The following is an 18,762-nucleotide window of genomic DNA, read 5'->3' on the forward strand; positions in this document are numbered from 1 at the left end:
CATTTATGTTCAAGAAATGAATGCAAACTAGCACAAATTTAACAAGATAATGCATCAGCTGCATATATAAACATAACATTTCAGAAAGGGTGTCATACAAAGAATGTATTAAAGGTACAGTAGTTCACGTTTTTGTATTTTTACGTACGTCTCCTTCACGATTGGCACACGGGAGAAGGTTCAGTTGGTTGCAATCTGCAACCTCACATCCAGACGTCGTCAGATCACACTGCACTTTAATGTAAGTAATCAACTAAGGAACTGTCACGACCATATCTACAAGTTAAGTTTTTTGACCCTATTCACCTGCAGTGTCTCCCCGTATGGATGTTGCTGAATGCCTGCCGGAGCGTACCTGTCCAGGTGTGCTGAAACTCAAGCTGCAGTCTGACTTCCTGCCAAGATCAGCCAGCTAAGCGTGGCCTCGGGGAGATGGGGAACACGTCGGCCAATCAGATTGTTTTGTGGCTTATGGTAGATAATCTGTGCCAGGGGCAGCGTGTGTCTAAGTGTGTGTGTGTGTGTGTGTGTGTGTGTGTGTGTGTGTGTGTGTGTGTGTGTGTGTGTGTGTGTGTGTGTCAACAGGCCTCAGAAACAACTATCTCTTGTCCTCACGTCCACGAATGTCTTTGTGTATGGGGGTTCCTCTGTGCATATGTGAACGTTTATGTATGTGTGTGGTCTTTGTAAAATGAGGATGTTTCCCCCGAGGTGGTGGATGCACAGATCATTTTCAAAGCCGGGAGATGTCCAGCCTCCCCCCCCCCACCCACCTCACCCATCTACCCCCATGAACAAAATGTTCTCAGCAGAGTGCAGGCTTGTCAGGGAGAGCAGAGCCTTTCAAAAAGCCCCGATGTGTTTTCATAGCAGCGCTGTGAAAAGAAGCGTAATGCTGCGGCTTTCTGCGGTATTCATCCAAAATCACAGCGCAGGACAAACATCGTACGAAGGCTGATACTCGTCTCGCAGCGGAAGGTATTTATCCGCTGCAGAGACAGCTTTCAACAGAGGAGCTCTCTGCACAGCGAGGCGTCTTTGTCTCATTGTTTGCGGAGGAAAACAGTGAGATGTTCACATGTCTCTCTCACAGCTCAGCTCGCTGTCAGCTCACCGTGGGCCTCAGGTGTCTTTCAGGTTCAGGATCGCCTCGTGAAACGAACAAGGTGTGTTTAGGGATTTGGGGCCCTTCTGACGTTATGACTCTTTTCTGTGTTCGTCCCATTGTTCTTTGGTGTTTTAGTCCGATTAACTTCCTGTCATTATTGTGGGCATCAACAACAGTCTCAGTCCGGACTGGTTCACTCGGCCTACCAAGGATTTCTGAAAGTTGGGAACACATTTCTGACATGGATGGATTACTGAAGTGTCAGGGACTACAGACAGACAAAAATGACAACGAAGAGAACACAAATCAACTACATAGAGACACAAGATGACTACAAAGAGACACAAAGTGACTACAAAGAGACACAAAATGACTACAAAGAAACACAAAGTGACTACAAAGAAACACAAAATGACTACAAAGAAACACAAAGTGACTACAAAGAGACACAAATCAACTACATAGAGACACAAGATGACTACAAAGAAACACAAAGTGACTACAAAGAGACACAAAATGACTACAAAGAGACACAATGACTACACAGAGACACAATGACTACACAGAGACACAAAATGACAACAAAGAGACACAAATCAACTACAAAGAGATACAAAATGATGACAAAGAAACACAAAATGACCACGAACAGTTAGCTTTAGGCAACAAAATCACTACCATAAAACCACAACTTGTTGTTGAACACCAGTCTTCTGGTTGAAAGTCCTGCTTGTTGGATATTAAAGAGTACCTCACTTGCTCTGACTGTTGTTTAGTCACATAAGTAAATTTAATTTGTGCGTCCACCACAAATACGTCTCCTAATTGGCATTGGCATCATTTTCATGCTGAGCAATGTGAAAACCGTTTGTCTCCTTTACAAACAGCAGTTCGCTGCTAGATTGGCTGCAGAGTCTTAAACTTGTTATCACCGCTACTCTCAATTGTTTCTTCTCAGGGTCACTTACAGACTCACGAATTGTGTTGTTTATCTTCCTGCAATGTCAGCTTACAGTCACTGTGTGCTGCTGCAATATTTACCACAAGACATCAGGATCGCAGAGCATTTGATCAGTCAGCGTGTAATTCTTTGAGCTGGTGAGTCAGCACTTTGATTCACATCAGTGCTGCAGCTTTTCTCTGCAAAATCCAAAACAGTTATGAAACGCTGAGTGAAGATTCCTTTATTGTTACGTCAAAGTAAAATTACTTTTGTTTTGGATCCTCGATATTGCAGCACAATGGCAATACAAGTAACAATAAAAAGGCATTAAAATGGTAACAATGCAATAAAACACAATATATTTGTATAATAATACTAATAATGTGCATATGGTGGGATAGTGTGTGGAAGATCTTTATTGTATTTTGCACTTGAACAACTTTTCAATACTCAGAGGTCATTATTTTTTTTTTATAGCTTATCACTAAAGTTTCAGATAAACCATATATATATATATATATATATATATATATATATATATATATATATATATATTCGTATAGTAATATAAATATTATGCATATGGTGGGTTAGTGTGAAAGATTTGCATTGTATTTTGCTCTTGAACAACTTGTCTGCAAACTTTTCAACATTCCGAGGTCGTTGCTTACTGCTTTTATAACTTATCTCTCCTATGAAGTTCCACATAAACCAATGACATATATTCCTTTAAGCCTAAAGCTGCAGCCCCTCTTCTCCTCCAGAGTGCCTCTCTCTCTCTCTCTCTCTCTCTCTCTCTCTCTCTCTCTCTCTCTCTCTCTCTCTCTGACTGAGCTGGACTCCGGAGCGCAGGCACTGTTGTACCAGAGAGCAGCTGTCACCATTACTTCATGCTTATTGGCCCAAGACCGAGAGAGAGGCAGAGCAAAGGCAAACAACGGGATATCGAGAGAGAGAGAGAGAGAGAGAGAGAGAGAGAGAGAGAGAGTTGGACCCCTGCGCTCTGCTCCATCGATCTGCAGAGGCGCAACACAGCTTCTACCGGACGTTAGACACATTTTCGGAGCTTTCTTTTTCTGTTTTTAGGGGGAATGCTCCAAGTGGATTCGCTGTTTGGAACATGCTATTAGGAAATTTGGTACGGTAAGACTGTGTGACAGTTTTGATATTTGATATATATATAAATATATATATATATATAGTTGCGTTTCTCCGGCTCTCTCCCTCTCCCTCTCTCTCTCTCTCTCTCTCTCTCTCTCCCCCCCTCTCTCTCTCCCTCTCTCTCTCCCTCTCCCCTCCTCCGCTTCCCCGAACTTCATAAAAAAAACAAAAAACGGATGTATTGACCTGTGAGTGAGAGAGCTGCACTTTGCCTCATATCAATGCAAGCTCTGGAACAGTAACCTGAAGAGAGGGGACATTTCACCACCGAGCAGGAATCATAGAGCTGCTGTTGTTTTGGTCTGTCTGTCATCCATCATCATCATCATCATCATCATCATCATCATCATCATAGGATTATTTGAGTCAGACATTTCTACATGAATCAACATGCCGATAATGAAAAATCTCTAATAAAAGTATAGTCTGTGATAGAAAGATTTTGTTGCAACACTTAAACGTATTTCCATAGTACCAGTATTACAAAATGTACTCTGAGAAGAGACCATAGAGTCCTGCAGTTCTCCTGTAACAGACAGTAAGGGCTCAGTCTTCATATTCAAGCTGAGGGTGCTTCACATCTCACCAGTGATCTGTGTCCCTGAGAGGTTTAGAGCAGATCAGCTGGTGTAAGTGTGAAACAAATGATAATTTCTGTTCCCTTGAATTCTTGAGGAAAACTTCTGTCACGCCATCACGGTGAACGAAGAATTAAAAAAACAGAGAAAAGTCTTGATGAATGGAAGTAAATGTGTGTGTGTGTGTGTGTGTGTGTGTGTGTGTGTGTGTGTGTAGAATGGTGGTGCAGAATAATCCACATCTCGTTAAATGTTCACTACTTAACAAACACATGCAACTTCGCTAAGGATGCACCAATCTGACTTTTTCAACCGAGATACTTGGTGTTCCGAGATGATCCGACACCGGCGTTTGATTAATAAGATGAATGCCTCACTGTGTGGAAGTGAAGGGGTCATGCTTTGCAACAAATACATACATACAAATACATTTATTGAACTGGTATTTATTATTAAAAAAGTAAATTGTACACCAGCAACTTGGTAAAACATCTTCAAAATGAACAGGAATTGCAATTCAATTGTAAACCTTTTTAATAGAGCAACACATGTGTCAAATCTCACACAGTAGTTAATATTCCATTAATATAATATAATGTAGTAGAGAATTTAAATGTACGTAAATCGTCTGCACGAGTCCGGACACATTTTAAGTGTTTTGAGCAGTGAGGATTTAGTGAAGATGCATGTGTTGGTGAAGTAGTGAGCATATGACTAGATAAATGAAACTTGGATTATTCTGCACCAGCTGTGTGAGAGTTTGTAAACAGATGTTTTGATGTAGTTTTGCTGTTAAACGTGACATCTTGAATTCATCAAGATTTTCCTTTTTTTTTTAATTCTTCATTCACCGTGGAGGTGTGCCAGAAAAACAACGGTTTTTTTCAAGAATTCAAGGTAACACGGGATGAGTAACTGATATACAAATGGTCATTTCCTTTGAAACTATCCTGTATTTCACAAGATAATTGGACTTTTCGTTGTGCTGAACCAAAAGGCCGTTTTGACATGTGTCTTCATCAGAGGCCAAAGAGGAACGAAGGGTTGCAAACCATGTTTTTATGCATTTCCAAACCCAACAAGGCATCCTTTAGAATAATCACATCATTGGTAATCAAGTCATCATGTGGATCACCTGCATTGTAGCCACCTGTGTGTGTTTTACATATTACGGCACCATCTTGTGGTCAAATAGAACAAACCAAGAATAACATTTAAATTCAATTTCCAACTAATTGTATGAAAACAGAAGAATAACATATAAGGAAAGTCTAGCTCTTCATTCAGTCCATGTGTTGATAGTGCATTTAGTTTATGTTTCCAAAATCCTTCATGTTTCAGGAGCAATACATCCAGATTACCACCTCGTTTATTGCAATGCACTTTCTCAATCCCTTGGAAGTGTAGACGAGAGATTAAGTTCTAGAAAATGTTGAAAATGTTTTGTCACAAGTAAAGGTCAGATCCTGTCTCCTAATAGCGCTGACGTGGTTTGGTTTTTCCTGCATACGTCACTCCAAAAGGACGCTTTGACCAATAAACACTGGCGGCTCAAGTAATGCGTCCCTTCACATTAAAGGTCCGTCCTGAATATGATGTGTTTGAGCTCTTAAGTAAGAGCCGTATTGTTGCATCAAACCCATGAGTAACAAGGTGAATTAAGATTATCGTGGACTTCAAATCGGAAAGATACTAAAATGTCTGTAAGATGTTTTCATTGGAACTCAAAATGTGTTTTGTTTTTTACTATGGATTTAATTTTGACTTGATAAAGGAAGTGAACACACATGAATGACTTCCGTTTGACTTGTCTGGTTTCATTAAAGATTCTCTAGATCTTTCTCTGGTCTTGTAAGCACAATCAATCCTTTGAGAAGGGTAAGCCCTCGTTTCAAACTAGTTTTTGACTGGATTGACTTTACTACCAATGACTACTCTATAGAGAGGCAAAGTCCCGCCTCTTCCAGTGTCCATGGGACCTTATTTCTGCAAAAATATGTACGATAGTCAACGGCGAGATCATGTTCGAGCCTGTTTAAATTGTACCATGAACTACACGTATGTTTGTCAATCTAAAAGATAATTTTGAGTTTGCCGCTCAGTGAACTTCATCTATCGTCTCGCACAATATACATCACCATCACCACCTTGGCTAACTAGCTAGTTAGCTAACTTCGCCGTGTTCCACGCACAAATGCAACGTTATCTTACCTGATGTGTATGTATGTACATGTGAGAGTGTGTGAGTGTGTGAGACCACGCTGTTGGTGTGGGAACATTCTGGTACGAAACATACTTTAGTGAAAGAGACGTCACTCACGACACGTTTGGGTCTGTAGTCTTTTCTAATTATGTGTTTTCACAGTTTTATATTTCAACAGTTTTACTGCAAGCTACAAAATTATCTTTTCAATTGACAAACATCATATGTGTAATTTATAGCACAATTCAAACAAGATCTAAAAATTGTCCCTCATTGTTGACTACTATAACATTTTCCCCCCTAAAATAACGTCCCATGGTGGTACCACCAGAAGAGGCGGGACTTTGCCTCAACATTGGGTGCCTTGTTATGCTTGAAAATGTTTGGAAATGTATAAAAAGTGGTTTGCAATCCAGCATTCTTATTAGACCCCTGATGAAGACACATGTTGTAGCGTTGGGTTTTTGATTCAGTGTTTAAACAGAGAATGTAGAAAATGATTGCGGTCCAAAGCGACCAGCTGAGTATATATTATGATTCATATTTCACTAGTATGAGGAAGAGCTGCGTGTCATAATACGCCTTAAAAGCAGTATTTTAAAAAGATATTCAAGATGCATTTTCTAAAAACAAGTACCTGTATCTCACTGAAATGTTGCTTGTTAGGTGATTGTGTCTAACACAAAATGTTGTTTGACGAGGATTTAGACAGATTCACTTGGTAGGATTTAAAGTTTTTGCAGTGTGACTGGACTGAATTCAACAGAGGGGGAGATCGAATGTGTTTTCTATTCGATTACATCCTTAACTTTGGAGAAAAGTTTAGAAAAGTTAGTGGTTTTAATTAAATGAAGAACTCATTACTTTGTGAAGCTCTGGTGAACTCTAAGAACTTCCTTCTCTGCTGTTTAGCTATGAATCAAAATGATTTTATTTTCTCTTTGTGAGTCCGTTTTTTCCTGCTCATTACGTTTTTAATACCAAGAATGTTCTTATCTGACAAACAGACTTTGATACATGTTTATTTCACAGGTAAGAGTCTCTGGTTTGGCTCTGTAGAGGAGTTTATCGTGATTCAAACCCACCAATGTTGCTGTGAACGTCTTAATCAGCTCTGCGCAGCACACTGTGTGAACCTTTATCTGCAGTGGGTTAGTGCTGGGCTCTTATAGAAGAAGTTTAATCTCACAACACGGCTACCTCTGAGCCCTTTAGTGAGATGTGAACATGAATGTGTCTCAGAGGAGAACCTTCCAGTTAGGACATCAAGGCAGCAAGTCAATCGTCTCTCCAGACCCTATTTTGGTAAATGAAAGTGTCCTTGAGCAAGACACTGAGGCTGTACTCATGGACAGATTATGAGATGATGGGCCCCTGAAGCCCCCCTAAAATGTTCTTCAGCCCCCCCAAATAATTTGCCATTATTGGCTTAAAAAAATTATAATAAATAAATATATATATATATATATATATATATATATATATATATATATATATATATATATATATATATATATATATATATATATATATATATATATTGGTGATGTCATTAAATTAAACTATTGTTTCTCACATGGACAAGTTATTTATAACTCTAACATGCTACATATGTGCGTGCGTCCTGGTTTGTATGTTTTCTCTTCAAAGTACAATCCAACAGCCCATCATCATACTGAACTATTACTCCCGGGCACTAGGACCTTGGGGAGGCTGCTGCGCTGGCTTTCTTACTCTGTCAAGTAACGTCTCTCGTCAACGACAGCCAGGATTATAGCGATTAAAGGCGTTTAGCTCAAAGGAAATGATGCACGGAGTGAAATTGTAAGTACAGGTAGTTACAGAATGTGGCTATCTGTAGTTGTTAACGATTGTTACCTGCTTACATTTAAGTTTACTTGAGGCAAATGAAAGGGAATATTGTAGTGGGCTATGCTAACACTAAGTTAGCTAGCTAGCTAGCTATTTTGTTAGAAACTGTCTCCAGTGAGCAAGAGTGAACGAGCGGATTCAAAATACAAGAAATAATTATCGACATCTCTCTATTCTTTGCATTAATATATCTCTCTAGTATTTCAAAACAATAATATCAGTCCCTATAGAATGTTGTTGTTTATAATCAGTTAATGGCATATTTGACACTGAACTAGTTCATCTTTATCTCAGTGATAGTGTCCAAATGAGCATAAAATATCACTGGTATGTAAAAACTACACGGACAACAAAACAGATGTAAATGTTGATCAAAATCTTATTCCCTTCTGCTCATAATAAAACAAGTGAACAACTCAAAAGTTGACACTGTCAGGTCCATTCTCCATCCATTGTGTGCGGTTCCTTTAACAATTAGGATTTGGGAGTGACGCAGATATGAAAGCTAGTTTATCCGTCTTCCCTTTACAAGCAGGAAAATTATTTCTCTCTTTGAGAAAAGTTCATATTTGTGTTGTCAAATTTCACTATGACCCTGAAATTCTGTCTCTTGTGTTATCATATACTGAATGCAAGCAAAACTACAGAGCAAAATCACTCTTTCTGATTGAACCAATCTATGAACGGTCTGAAACAATGGATATCTGCGGCCCCAAAATAAATTGCGCAAACATGCCCCTCCCCTTGGGGCTAAGCCCCCCCCTTTCTTTGAATCCTAGAAACGCTCCTGCTTTAAGGTCATTTTGCATTTCTTTATAGTCGTTATGGATCTTTTTGTAGTGGTTTTGTGTGTCTTCTTGGTTGTTTTGCGTCTCTTTGCAGTCGTTTTGCATCTCTTTGTAATATGTTTGTGTCTCTTGGTCGATTTGCATCCTGTAGTTGTTTTGCGGCTCTTTTTGGTCGTTTTGAGTCTCTTTGTAGGTTTTTTTGGGTTTCTTTATAGTCTTTTTTTGTCTCTTTTTATTCATGACTTCCCATCAAAAAATGTCATCCGTAACTTCAAACAGAAGTACTGGCCCAGGGGCCCCCTAACCTGGGCCCTGTGCCCAGTGGGTCTATGGTTGTGCTCTCCAAAGAGCTGCTGCTGAACCTGACCTTTGACCTAAATTCAATTTTTGCTTATTGGAGTCTAAAAAAATAATTTAATGTAGGTTTTTCTAACGTGTGGTCTGTGTTTTTTCTGCAGGTAGTGGTTGTGTTCTGTCTGTGGGGATCTGATGTCAGCAGAGCTTATGTTTTTCAAGCCAGTAGACCTGCAGAGGGAGGAGACAACCCACAACCTCACACTAAAGGTGAAAACCTTTGATTCAGGTCAAATCCGCTTTCATACATTTTAAACAAATGGCTCATGTAGGGATACATCAAGATAAATCAAGATTGTTGTAAATGCTTGAAACCACCAAACTAATGATTTAGACAGCCCACAACAAAACTGACTGGGTTGTCTTATTTCAAAGTTTGTGGGTTGGTAACATACTACATAACAGACTGTGTATAAGAAGTCCAAAACCGCAGTCAGAAACCCATTGGTTTGTAGACTGCCGTTTTGACGTCTCCAGTTTGGCATCTTAGCTGTCGCCATCTTGGATTTTTGCAGCAGTGAACATAAGTGACCATATTTGGACTGAGGAGGAGGGACGTAGATATGCCGTATATGTCTCTGTTAGAGACCTGTCAATCACTGTGTAGCCCCGCCCTAAAGCATACCCTGCTTTATGGTCTATTTGACTCTAAATGATCATAATTTACTAAATGAACATCATGCTGTATTGAAGAAGACTTGAAACTAGAGATTGAGACCATAAACTTATGTTTACAATGTTTACTGAGGGAATAAATCAAGAGAGAAGTAGAGTCATTTTAGACTAGACTTCTATACAACCAGAGGAGTCGCCCCCTGATGGTCAGTAGAGAGAATGCAGCTCTAAGACATGAAGCATTGTCTTCACTTTTCAGAACCGGAGGTTGCTGGCTGGTTGGTAAGCCCTCTAAATGTGCCCAAGCACTGAAACATTGAGTTAGTAATGATATGTCCCCTTTAAGACAGAAGACAAAAGACGAGTACAGCATGTTTGCAGCAGTTGTGTCTAACTGTGCCCCCTCTCCTCCCTCCAGTCGTCTCAGAGTGGGTCAGCTCAGCGGGCTCCTGCAAGGGGAGGTGCTTTGAGCTGGAGGAGGCCAAACCTCCAGGATGCAGATGTGACAATCTGTGTAAAATCTACTACAGCTGCTGCTCTGACTTTGAAGAGCACTGCCTGAAAACAGGTCAGTCTGATGTCTCAATCACTTCTCCTGGTGTTACCTTCTTTAACATATTACTCAGCGAAAAGTAGGCTTCATTTCCTGTACTGCTTGATTGTTTAGCTGGACGCAACAAAAACAGCTTTGGTGGGAGTCACGGCCTTTGGCCAAGAAACAAGTTTTTGTTGTACTTACTTGTATCTTTGAGGAGAAGCCTGCTGTTATTCAAGTCCATGAAAAGACTAAAACCAACAATGTGTTAGTCCGTCTCTCAATAGTTTCTAACCTCCTCAGACCCAGGCCCATCGGTTCCTACATGAGATGAAAATCTTTAAAAGTTAACAAATATACAGTTTATTTTCTTTTGAAGTAGTTTTTATCAGACGTTGCTCAAACAGTAGGCATTTGTTGGGGACTATTTTCAGTGGCGGATTAATCCACATTTGGTGCTCTAGTGAGTATTTGTGGCAGCACGACGGCGTATAAGCGATCGAATCAAAATGAACTACAGTTTGTGTGTCACCCAGCAGCCGGGTCTACTAGAAATAAAAAAATGCATCTTAATTCAATTTTCGAGGGAAACTATTTTCTCGTTCCTACTTACAGTCCATAGAAGTCCATGTAAGGAGGTGGTCAGGGTGGATGTGTTGGTCAACACCCTGACCAAAAGTCAGCTAACTGAAATAATAAAACAAACATACACATTTTAAGTGGTAGTTTTGTCGCGTTTATGTTTTGTTTTCTTTCAATTTACAAAGTCCGTAATCTGGGAGAAAATATGTTTAGTTGTATAGTAAATGGAAAATGGACTTGCATTTCTATTTTCCCAAACACTAGAAGCGCTTTATGCTACATGTCATCATTCACTCATTCATACACTGATGAACAGCCTTCAGGAGCGATTTCAGGATTCAGTGTCTTGCGCAAGGAAACTTGGAGGGGTCGAGGATCGTACCACAGAACGAAATTTTGCAGGAGACACGGTTTATTTGCATTTTTTTTTACACATATTTAAGCAGATTTACACGTGATTTGCTGCTGCTACTCCTTATTTCCTATATTTTCTACTGAATCTGTTTGGAATAGTACACAGCGGTACTACGGTAGCTCCGGTACTCAAAAAGCTTGGCGAACACAACATGATAAGTGCTTTCTGCTGTGGCGGATATAACATGAACAAAGGGCAACTGTCCTGGAGTTAACCACCACGTCAGTATTCATCTGATGCTAATTTAGAGCTTGGCTGAGTGAAGAGAATGAAACCGCGGTTTCATCTTGAAAACATTAAGCAAACAACAGTGGGGCATTTTCCAAAACTAGAAGAAAAAAAAAAAAATCTACAATCATGAGCTCCTTGTGCTTTTATTGCTTTGCTTAGAATCAAACCGACTTTGGGTGCCTGAGACTTATATCACAGTATTCATTCTTGATGTACTTTATGTTGTTGTTGAAGCAATTACAGTAATGACGTGATAATGAACTTTCCTCCCTCCCGTGTCTCAGCGGGAGGTTTCGAATGCACGCAGGATCGCTGTGGGGAGGAGAGGAATGACGATCGCGCCTGCCACTGCTCGGAGGACTGCCTGGAGAGAGGAGACTGCTGCTCCAACTATAAATCGCTCTGCAAAGGTACTCATCGTGATCGGTCCCCCGAATAACAACATATAAACAACGGAGGGTGAATGTGCATGAAAGACAGAAGGTCATTACTCCTGTGCTGTTGTTTCCCACGTCAGGTGAGACTTCATGGGTGGATGGAGACTGTGAGGAGATCAAGAGCGCAGAATGTCCTGCAGGGTGAGTCCGAAACTGACGTCAAACTCAAGACATGTCGTAATCTACTTATTTTGTTTTATTTCAAGTTTTATATTCAAGAGAAGGCCTTCGAAAAAGTTCATTTTTCGAAGGCCTTCATTTTCAGCCTGCAAATTAGGAGCACTCCAATTCGATTCAGTAAATTTTTTTTTCTTAATTCCTTTTTAACATGTATAGCACCTGTGGATTTTGTCTTTGCTTCCTTGTTCTTCTCAGCTTCATCCGTCCTCCACTCATCATGCTGTCTGTCGACGGGTTCAGAGCCTCCTACCTGAAGAAGGGCATCTCCGTCATCCCCAACATACACAAACTGAGTACGTCTCCTTTATTCCTTCTCATGCCTTCTTTCCTAAAAGCTGTTGTAGAAGTATTTTTTAAAGATAAATCTATTCAATCTGGCTTTTATAATTTTATGTTTTTATTGTTATTGTCTTGGTGAAAAGCCTAAGAAAAAATTATTTCCCTTTACGATCCATTCAACTTCTCGCAATGGCGAGGCAGGTCCGGCAAAACGGCACGGTTCACCTCTGGAGCCGATCATATGTGACTAACGCTCGCTCACTGGAGCCAAAAAGTCACCTCTAACCTATTTTACCTCCTGCATCACCCATCTGTTCCCTCCGTCAAGGACAGGAGACAAAAGGAACAACAACACATAACACTAGACGCCAGTAACCTTGACCCCCCCGCCTCAAGAGACTTTAAAACATGAGGGACATCACAAGCTATCTGACCAGATAAAAGAGCTGGGAACAAACGCTCGCTCAACTCATGTTTTATCTCCCCCTCGTCCCAGATCTGATTCATCTTCTTGTCTCCTCAGCGTGATAAAAACACAACATGTCAACTTAGCACTGATATCTGTCGGGTCCGGACCACAAGGACTATGATGCGCTGAGACCCAGTAGTTCGCTCTCTTTCTCTATTCTCTTTGATTTAGTGCTTAAAGTATGTTTTTATGAAGTTTAATACTGAAAAGCTTCCATTTCTTTCCTCTTAGGAAAGTGTGGAACGTCAGCACCCTACATGCGACCAGTCTACCCATCAAAGACTTTCCCGAATCTATACACTCTAGTCACAGTAAGTGACCCCTGTGTAACGTCTCTCTATACGTCCGTTAAGGTCCTTCAGCCCGATATTCAACATATTAACTGCAGTGACGTCGCTCTCTGCAGGGCCTGTACCCAGAGTCCCATGGGATCGTGGGGAACACCATGCACGACCCCGTGTTCAATGCCACCTTCAGCCTGCGCACCAGAGAGAAACTGAACCACCGCTGGTGGGGCGGACAGCCCGTGAGTTAACTCTAGAGACCAGCTTGTGATTGGATGGGAATCAGATCAAACTTGCACCTGAGTTAGCGATCACTTCCTGCATGTCACTCACTGGGATGATTAGAGGTTTTGACCCAACTGAGACTTTTGTAAGACACAATGATCACAAGTTTCATATCCTGGAGGTTCTCAGAGAAATATCCATCCATTGTAAAGAATATAAGAACACTATTACTTGTACAAAATGTTCTTGATAACAAAGACAAATTGCATCCTAAGTGGACAAGAAAGTACACTACAACAATAAGTATACAGCAGATACTGTATATAATTAGCATGACATTGACACATAGCGATAAGATCTCAGGAGCAAAGGTGTGACCTTTAACCTGTAGCAGAGTGCTAACACACTCCATTTCTCTTTTCTGTTTTACAGATCTGGATCACAGCAGAGGAACAAGGAGTGAAAGCAGCCTCTTTCTTCTGGCCTTGGTACTTAAGTTAGTACTGGATTATTTTGAACGCAGCGCTGCACTGGTAACTTACGAAAACCTCAAAGAGGCTATGGGTACTTTAGGAGGAAAGGACTATGGGTTACTATCTGTTTATGTAGTCAGTGTTTTAGTCAATGTGTATTATAAAAGCTGCATGTAATATATAGTATACAGTACTACATAGTGTGTATTCAGGGAAGTCTTCAGTCCTGTTCTGTTATTGGTGGATCTTGCACTGTCGCTCATTTGCTTATGATCATAAGCTAAACGCTTGATATGTTGGAGAATTCAAGCCTTTATACACACTGGAGATTTTTTTTTAATATAGATGATTACAGATATAAGTTTGAGCAAAACAAAAATGAGAAATTTAAGGGATCTAATTGCTTTACTTCACTTTGTGGGTTACTAAAACAGACAAGCACAGAGGTGTTCTTGAACACACCAGCCAAAGCCTCCGGCCATGTTTACACTGACGAGGATCAACCTGAAATACACAGTGTACATGTTGGAGTTTTCAGATACATGATTCAGATTTTTAAATCTGATTATTGTCATAAAAAATATTTTTATGAATTTTTTATAGATTTATTTAAACAAATTGTATATTCCCAATTCCTCATTATATTTCATAATGTCATTACCAAAGCAAACAAGCAGGAATAGAAATCCTGTAATTCCCTCGAAGCACAGGCAGACACAAGCAGCTTTCTGGCTACTGGTTCATTTGAAGCTTCCCTCAAAATTCACTGTAAAAACTTAAACACACGCAGTATAAACGAGAAAATAAAGAGAGCATATAAAATACCTCGTTGGCTGCATGCTACGAACAAAAGAAACAGTCTTCTGGTGTCCTCACAACCAAATTAATGTCCATTATCATCAGCATAAATCTTTCGCCGGAGCATATAAATAGTCTGTGGTTGCCGCTTCCTTGCTCTTGTTGTTGGGATTCACGCGAGAGCAACCAAAGTAGACTGAAGCTGAGACTTCAAAAAATAATAGCATTATTAATTTTGTAAAAAATGAAATAATGGGTAAATAACAAAAGCAACTTAAATACATTTTTCAATCATGACATTAAAGTCAGTAAATGAGTCGTACACATTATGGAGATCAAACAACATAATGGCAACATGTGACAAATCAATTTGCTCAAAAGATGATTATTAAACACTTAAAGACGCTTTTCTCTTCACTTCACCTCAGTGACTGCAGAGACAGATTTGTTTCAGAAAACATTAGCATGTTGATGACATACTCATCACGAGGGAAACATCCTGAGACGGACTGACTGACAATGGCTCCAAATACTCCCAAGACTCGGGATAATAGCCCCACACACTCAGTCACAACAGAGGCCATTGACCACTCAAACGCCAGCTTGTTGAGGCACAGAGCAAAAAATTATTCATATCAAGAATGAAATGAGAGAGACAAAGTGGTAAAAAAGAAAGATCAGGTCCCCTTCGACCCTTATTGTCACCAATAAGTCAAGTATCCAAATATATATGGAACTGTGAAGACTCTGTCACTGCGTTTTGTTTCTTGACCTCCTACTTCTTAATCGTCTTGTTTCCAGGGTGATTCCTCTAGAGAGGAGGATTTTGACCATCCTTCGCTGGCTGCATCTGCCCGATGATGAGAGGTATATTTTCTATTCTTTGGGACTTCACTCAAGATTGTTTTAGACATGAATACACTTATTAAAAGTTGTTTTTTTTGTTATACTGTGGTCTTGTAAACCTGGGTCTTTCTCTTGGATCAAACATTGACTTGCAGTAGCAGGAAAAAGCTCAGGTGGAACTAATAACATACATGTTGGCTCAGTTCCAATGAAGTGTCCCAATAAGTCAAGATAACACAATATACACAGCTTAAATGGAATGCAGCTGCTACTATGTATTTAGGGTTACTTAGTTACAGCCCAAAGGGGCAGAGGCCTATATTGAGTTTGTGTCATTTTGTAATTGGTGTCTGCAATTCCTGTGAGCTGGAACGAGCTAGAAACATGAAATTTGGCCTATTTGGGAAGAAAAGTGCTTCCCAAATATGACTCCAATCAGCCAATGGCACTGTACTTAAAGCTCCCAAAATTTGATTTTGGAATGGCCTCACAATGCTCTCCTACCTGGATGATGTCATGATCAAATTGTCTGTGTTGTGTCTTTAGACCATATGTTTTCGCCGTCCACTCGGAGCAGCCCGATACCTTCGGACATCGACTGGGACCGCTCAGCAGTGAGGTGAGCACTAATGGACTCAGAGGGGGCGACTGACCTCCTTGGCGCGCCCATGAAAAATCAAATAAATAATAAATAAACAAATAAAATACAAAAAATATTGAAAAGAATGCAGACAAGTGCCCACTTGGATGCCCTTATGGAAGATAACATATTATGAAGTGCTTTCTGGGGTGCCCCATCAGTGGAGAAAACATGGTAAAGTGCCTTCTAGGGTGCCCTTCCAGTGGAGATTGCATCATTGAATTAGAAAGTATATATCTATATCATTTCTTTATTTATCCTGTCTACAGCTGGATAACCCTCTGAGGGAGATCGATAACATCATTGGTCACTTGATGAACGGTCTGAAGCAGATGAACCTGCATCGCTGCGTTAACATCATCATCGTAGGAGACCATGGTACGACCGCCATATAATCACTGCTCTTATACGACTTTTCTTGAGTTAAACCTGGACAGTTAGTTTAAACAGTGCACCTTGTAGTAAACTACTACCTTCAAAAGACAAAGTCCCTATGACAACTGTTGAAAGTGAGATTTTCCATAGTTACTGGGACAAAAAAACAGACGGCAACCTCGGGTTCTGAAGAGTGAGGCCAATGCGGAAGTGTCTTGAACTTGTATTCCCTACTCCACAGTCCAAATATGGTCACTTCTGTTCACTGGTTGCAAAAAGACAAGATGGCGGCGGCCAAATCGGCAAATTTGAGGCTTCAAAACTCTAGTCCACCAACCAGTTGGTGATGTCACGATGAATATGTTCACTTCTTATATACAGACTATGGAAAGAAACGCATTGCTATGAAGTTTTTCAATGCTTTGAGGAACACAAAGTCACATTTGCTTGGAGTATATTTTTAGTGGCAGCACAAGTTTAAGAGGCAAATATGTCAAACTCATGGAACATAAAAACTAAAGCATGAACAGAAATGGATGATGTAACATGTGATACTTTTAGGTGAACTGAACCTTTTGACAATAACAACAGTAATCTTCTCTCAGGTATGGAGGAGGCCCACTGTGATCAGACAGAGTTTCTCAGCAGCTACCCGCTCAACATAGACGAGATTGTGCTGATCCCCGGCTCGCTGGGCAGGATACGACCCCGGGACCCCAAATCCACCACATGTAAGATGACACTGACACTAGGCTGTATCAGATTTAAAAAAGAAAAAAGAAAAACAAGCTTCTTTTTGACATATTTTCTTTTACAGATGACCCAAAAGTTGTGGTTGCAAACCTCACGGTAAGTCCAACAACGAAACACCCACAATCACAACAAAGACGTGAACTTAAACTTGTTCCTGTAATTTCTGTTTAGAGAGAGTGAGAGAGTGAGAGAGAGAGAGAGAGAGAGAGAGACAGAGAGAGAGAGAGAGAGAGAGAGAGAGAGAGAGAGAGACAGAGAAACGCAACTATATATATATATATATCAAATATCAAGAGATGTCAGGTCACCTCTGTATTTGTTGTTTCAGTGTAAAATGCCGACTCAGCACTTCAAGCCGTACCTAAAGCAGCATTTACCCAAGAGGCTTCACTACGCCAACAACCGCAGGATTGAGGACGTCCACCTCCTGTTGGAGAGGAAGTGGCACATCGCCAGGTAACCTTTTACACACTGATTCAGTTCTGTTGAAGGTGAAGATTTAATACCAATCAGGCTGCAACCTCCACTTCTGTAAAGGGAAGCCAATGCTGAAGTGTCATGAACTTGCATTCTCTCTAATGACCATCAGGGGGCGACTCCTTCGTTGTATAGAAGTCTATGAGAAAATGACTCTACTTCTCTCTTGATTTATTCCCTCAGTAAACATTGTAAACATGAGTTTATGGTCTCAATCTCTAGTTTCAAGCCTTCTTCAATACAGCATGATGTTCATTTAGTAAATCATGGTCCATTTAGAGTCAAATAGACCAGAAAGCAGGGTATGCTATAGGGCGGGGCTAACTTGTGATTGACAGTTGTATACGGCGTCCGCAGTCTAAATATGGTCACTTATGTTCACTGGCTGGAAAAAAAACAAGATTGCGAACGCCAAAATGCAGAACTCGAGCATCGTAACATCAGTCCACAAACCAATGGGTGACATCGCGACGACCACGTCCACTTCTTATATACAGTCTATGATACCAATGAATGGTTACTTTATCTTATCTCTTAGTACTATAACTAAATGACATAACTACAGAGAAAACTGTCCACCTCTAGTCATCTCTGATCACTGTTTTACATTTTCATTGAAGTATTTGGGTGGACTTGACCTCCTCGTGACCTCAGCCATAACACAACCTGAACCAGGTCTCTTTGTCCGGTTGAGCTCAAGATCTGGTCCAACTTCAGTTCTGACCCTCGAGTCTGTGGAACATTTTGATTTGGACCCTAAACGACCTGAGAAGACCTGAGAGGCTTTTGACGACATGAACACACATGGCAGACTTTCATCCACTGGCAGAATCATTTGGGAGTCATTATGTCAAACTGTTTTTTTCCGTTTTTAGTTTTCATGTTTTTTGCTTTAGGAAAATGCCGGAAAAACTGAGGACTCGGTGTGGTTTCTTTGGTGACCACGGCTTTGACAACAAGATCACCAGCATGAGGGTACTATGTAGTTTTAAAGTCTCTTTAACTTCATATCTCTTTTTCTCGGCTGTATTACAGACTGTTATGTGATATGTTGGACTGTAGTTTTTCTTATTCACTGTTCGTACTTAAACCTACAAAAGTAATCTAATGTTATTTATACATAACCCACGTAACCGTGAGT

The 18,762-nt window shown here is 40.3% G+C and overlaps 1 protein-coding gene across 1 annotated transcript in view; it reads left to right on the forward strand.

Annotated features, from left to right (window-relative positions):
* The first annotated feature begins 2,983 nt into the window (after positions 1-2,983).
* Positions 2,984-18,762, forward strand: part of LOC137872910 (autotaxin-like) — a 42,968-nt gene continuing 27,189 nt past the window's right edge. Inside the window, exons 1-16 of the mRNA XM_068711419.1 lie at positions 2,984-3,189; positions 9,112-9,217; positions 10,041-10,190; positions 11,670-11,795; positions 11,903-11,963; positions 12,198-12,295; positions 12,982-13,061; positions 13,157-13,276; positions 13,692-13,747; positions 15,332-15,397; positions 15,923-15,995; positions 16,286-16,394; positions 16,997-17,122; positions 17,209-17,240; positions 17,473-17,600; positions 18,518-18,596. Of these exons, the coding sequence (XP_068567520.1) occupies positions 3,172-3,189; positions 9,112-9,217; positions 10,041-10,190; positions 11,670-11,795; positions 11,903-11,963; positions 12,198-12,295; positions 12,982-13,061; positions 13,157-13,276; positions 13,692-13,747; positions 15,332-15,397; positions 15,923-15,995; positions 16,286-16,394; positions 16,997-17,122; positions 17,209-17,240; positions 17,473-17,600; positions 18,518-18,596 (1,428 nt within the window). The 5' untranslated portion in view covers positions 2,984-3,171. The remainder of the gene's footprint in view (positions 3,190-9,111; positions 9,218-10,040; positions 10,191-11,669; positions 11,796-11,902; positions 11,964-12,197; positions 12,296-12,981; positions 13,062-13,156; positions 13,277-13,691; positions 13,748-15,331; positions 15,398-15,922; positions 15,996-16,285; positions 16,395-16,996; positions 17,123-17,208; positions 17,241-17,472; positions 17,601-18,517; positions 18,597-18,762) is intronic.

This window comes from Cebidichthys violaceus, unplaced genomic scaffold (assembly GCF_023349555.1).
Source record: "Cebidichthys violaceus isolate CVI_PGR_0920_01 unplaced genomic scaffold, fCebVio1.0.p SCAF_16, whole genome shotgun sequence".
NCBI lineage: Eukaryota > Metazoa > Chordata > Actinopteri > Perciformes > Stichaeidae > Cebidichthys > Cebidichthys violaceus.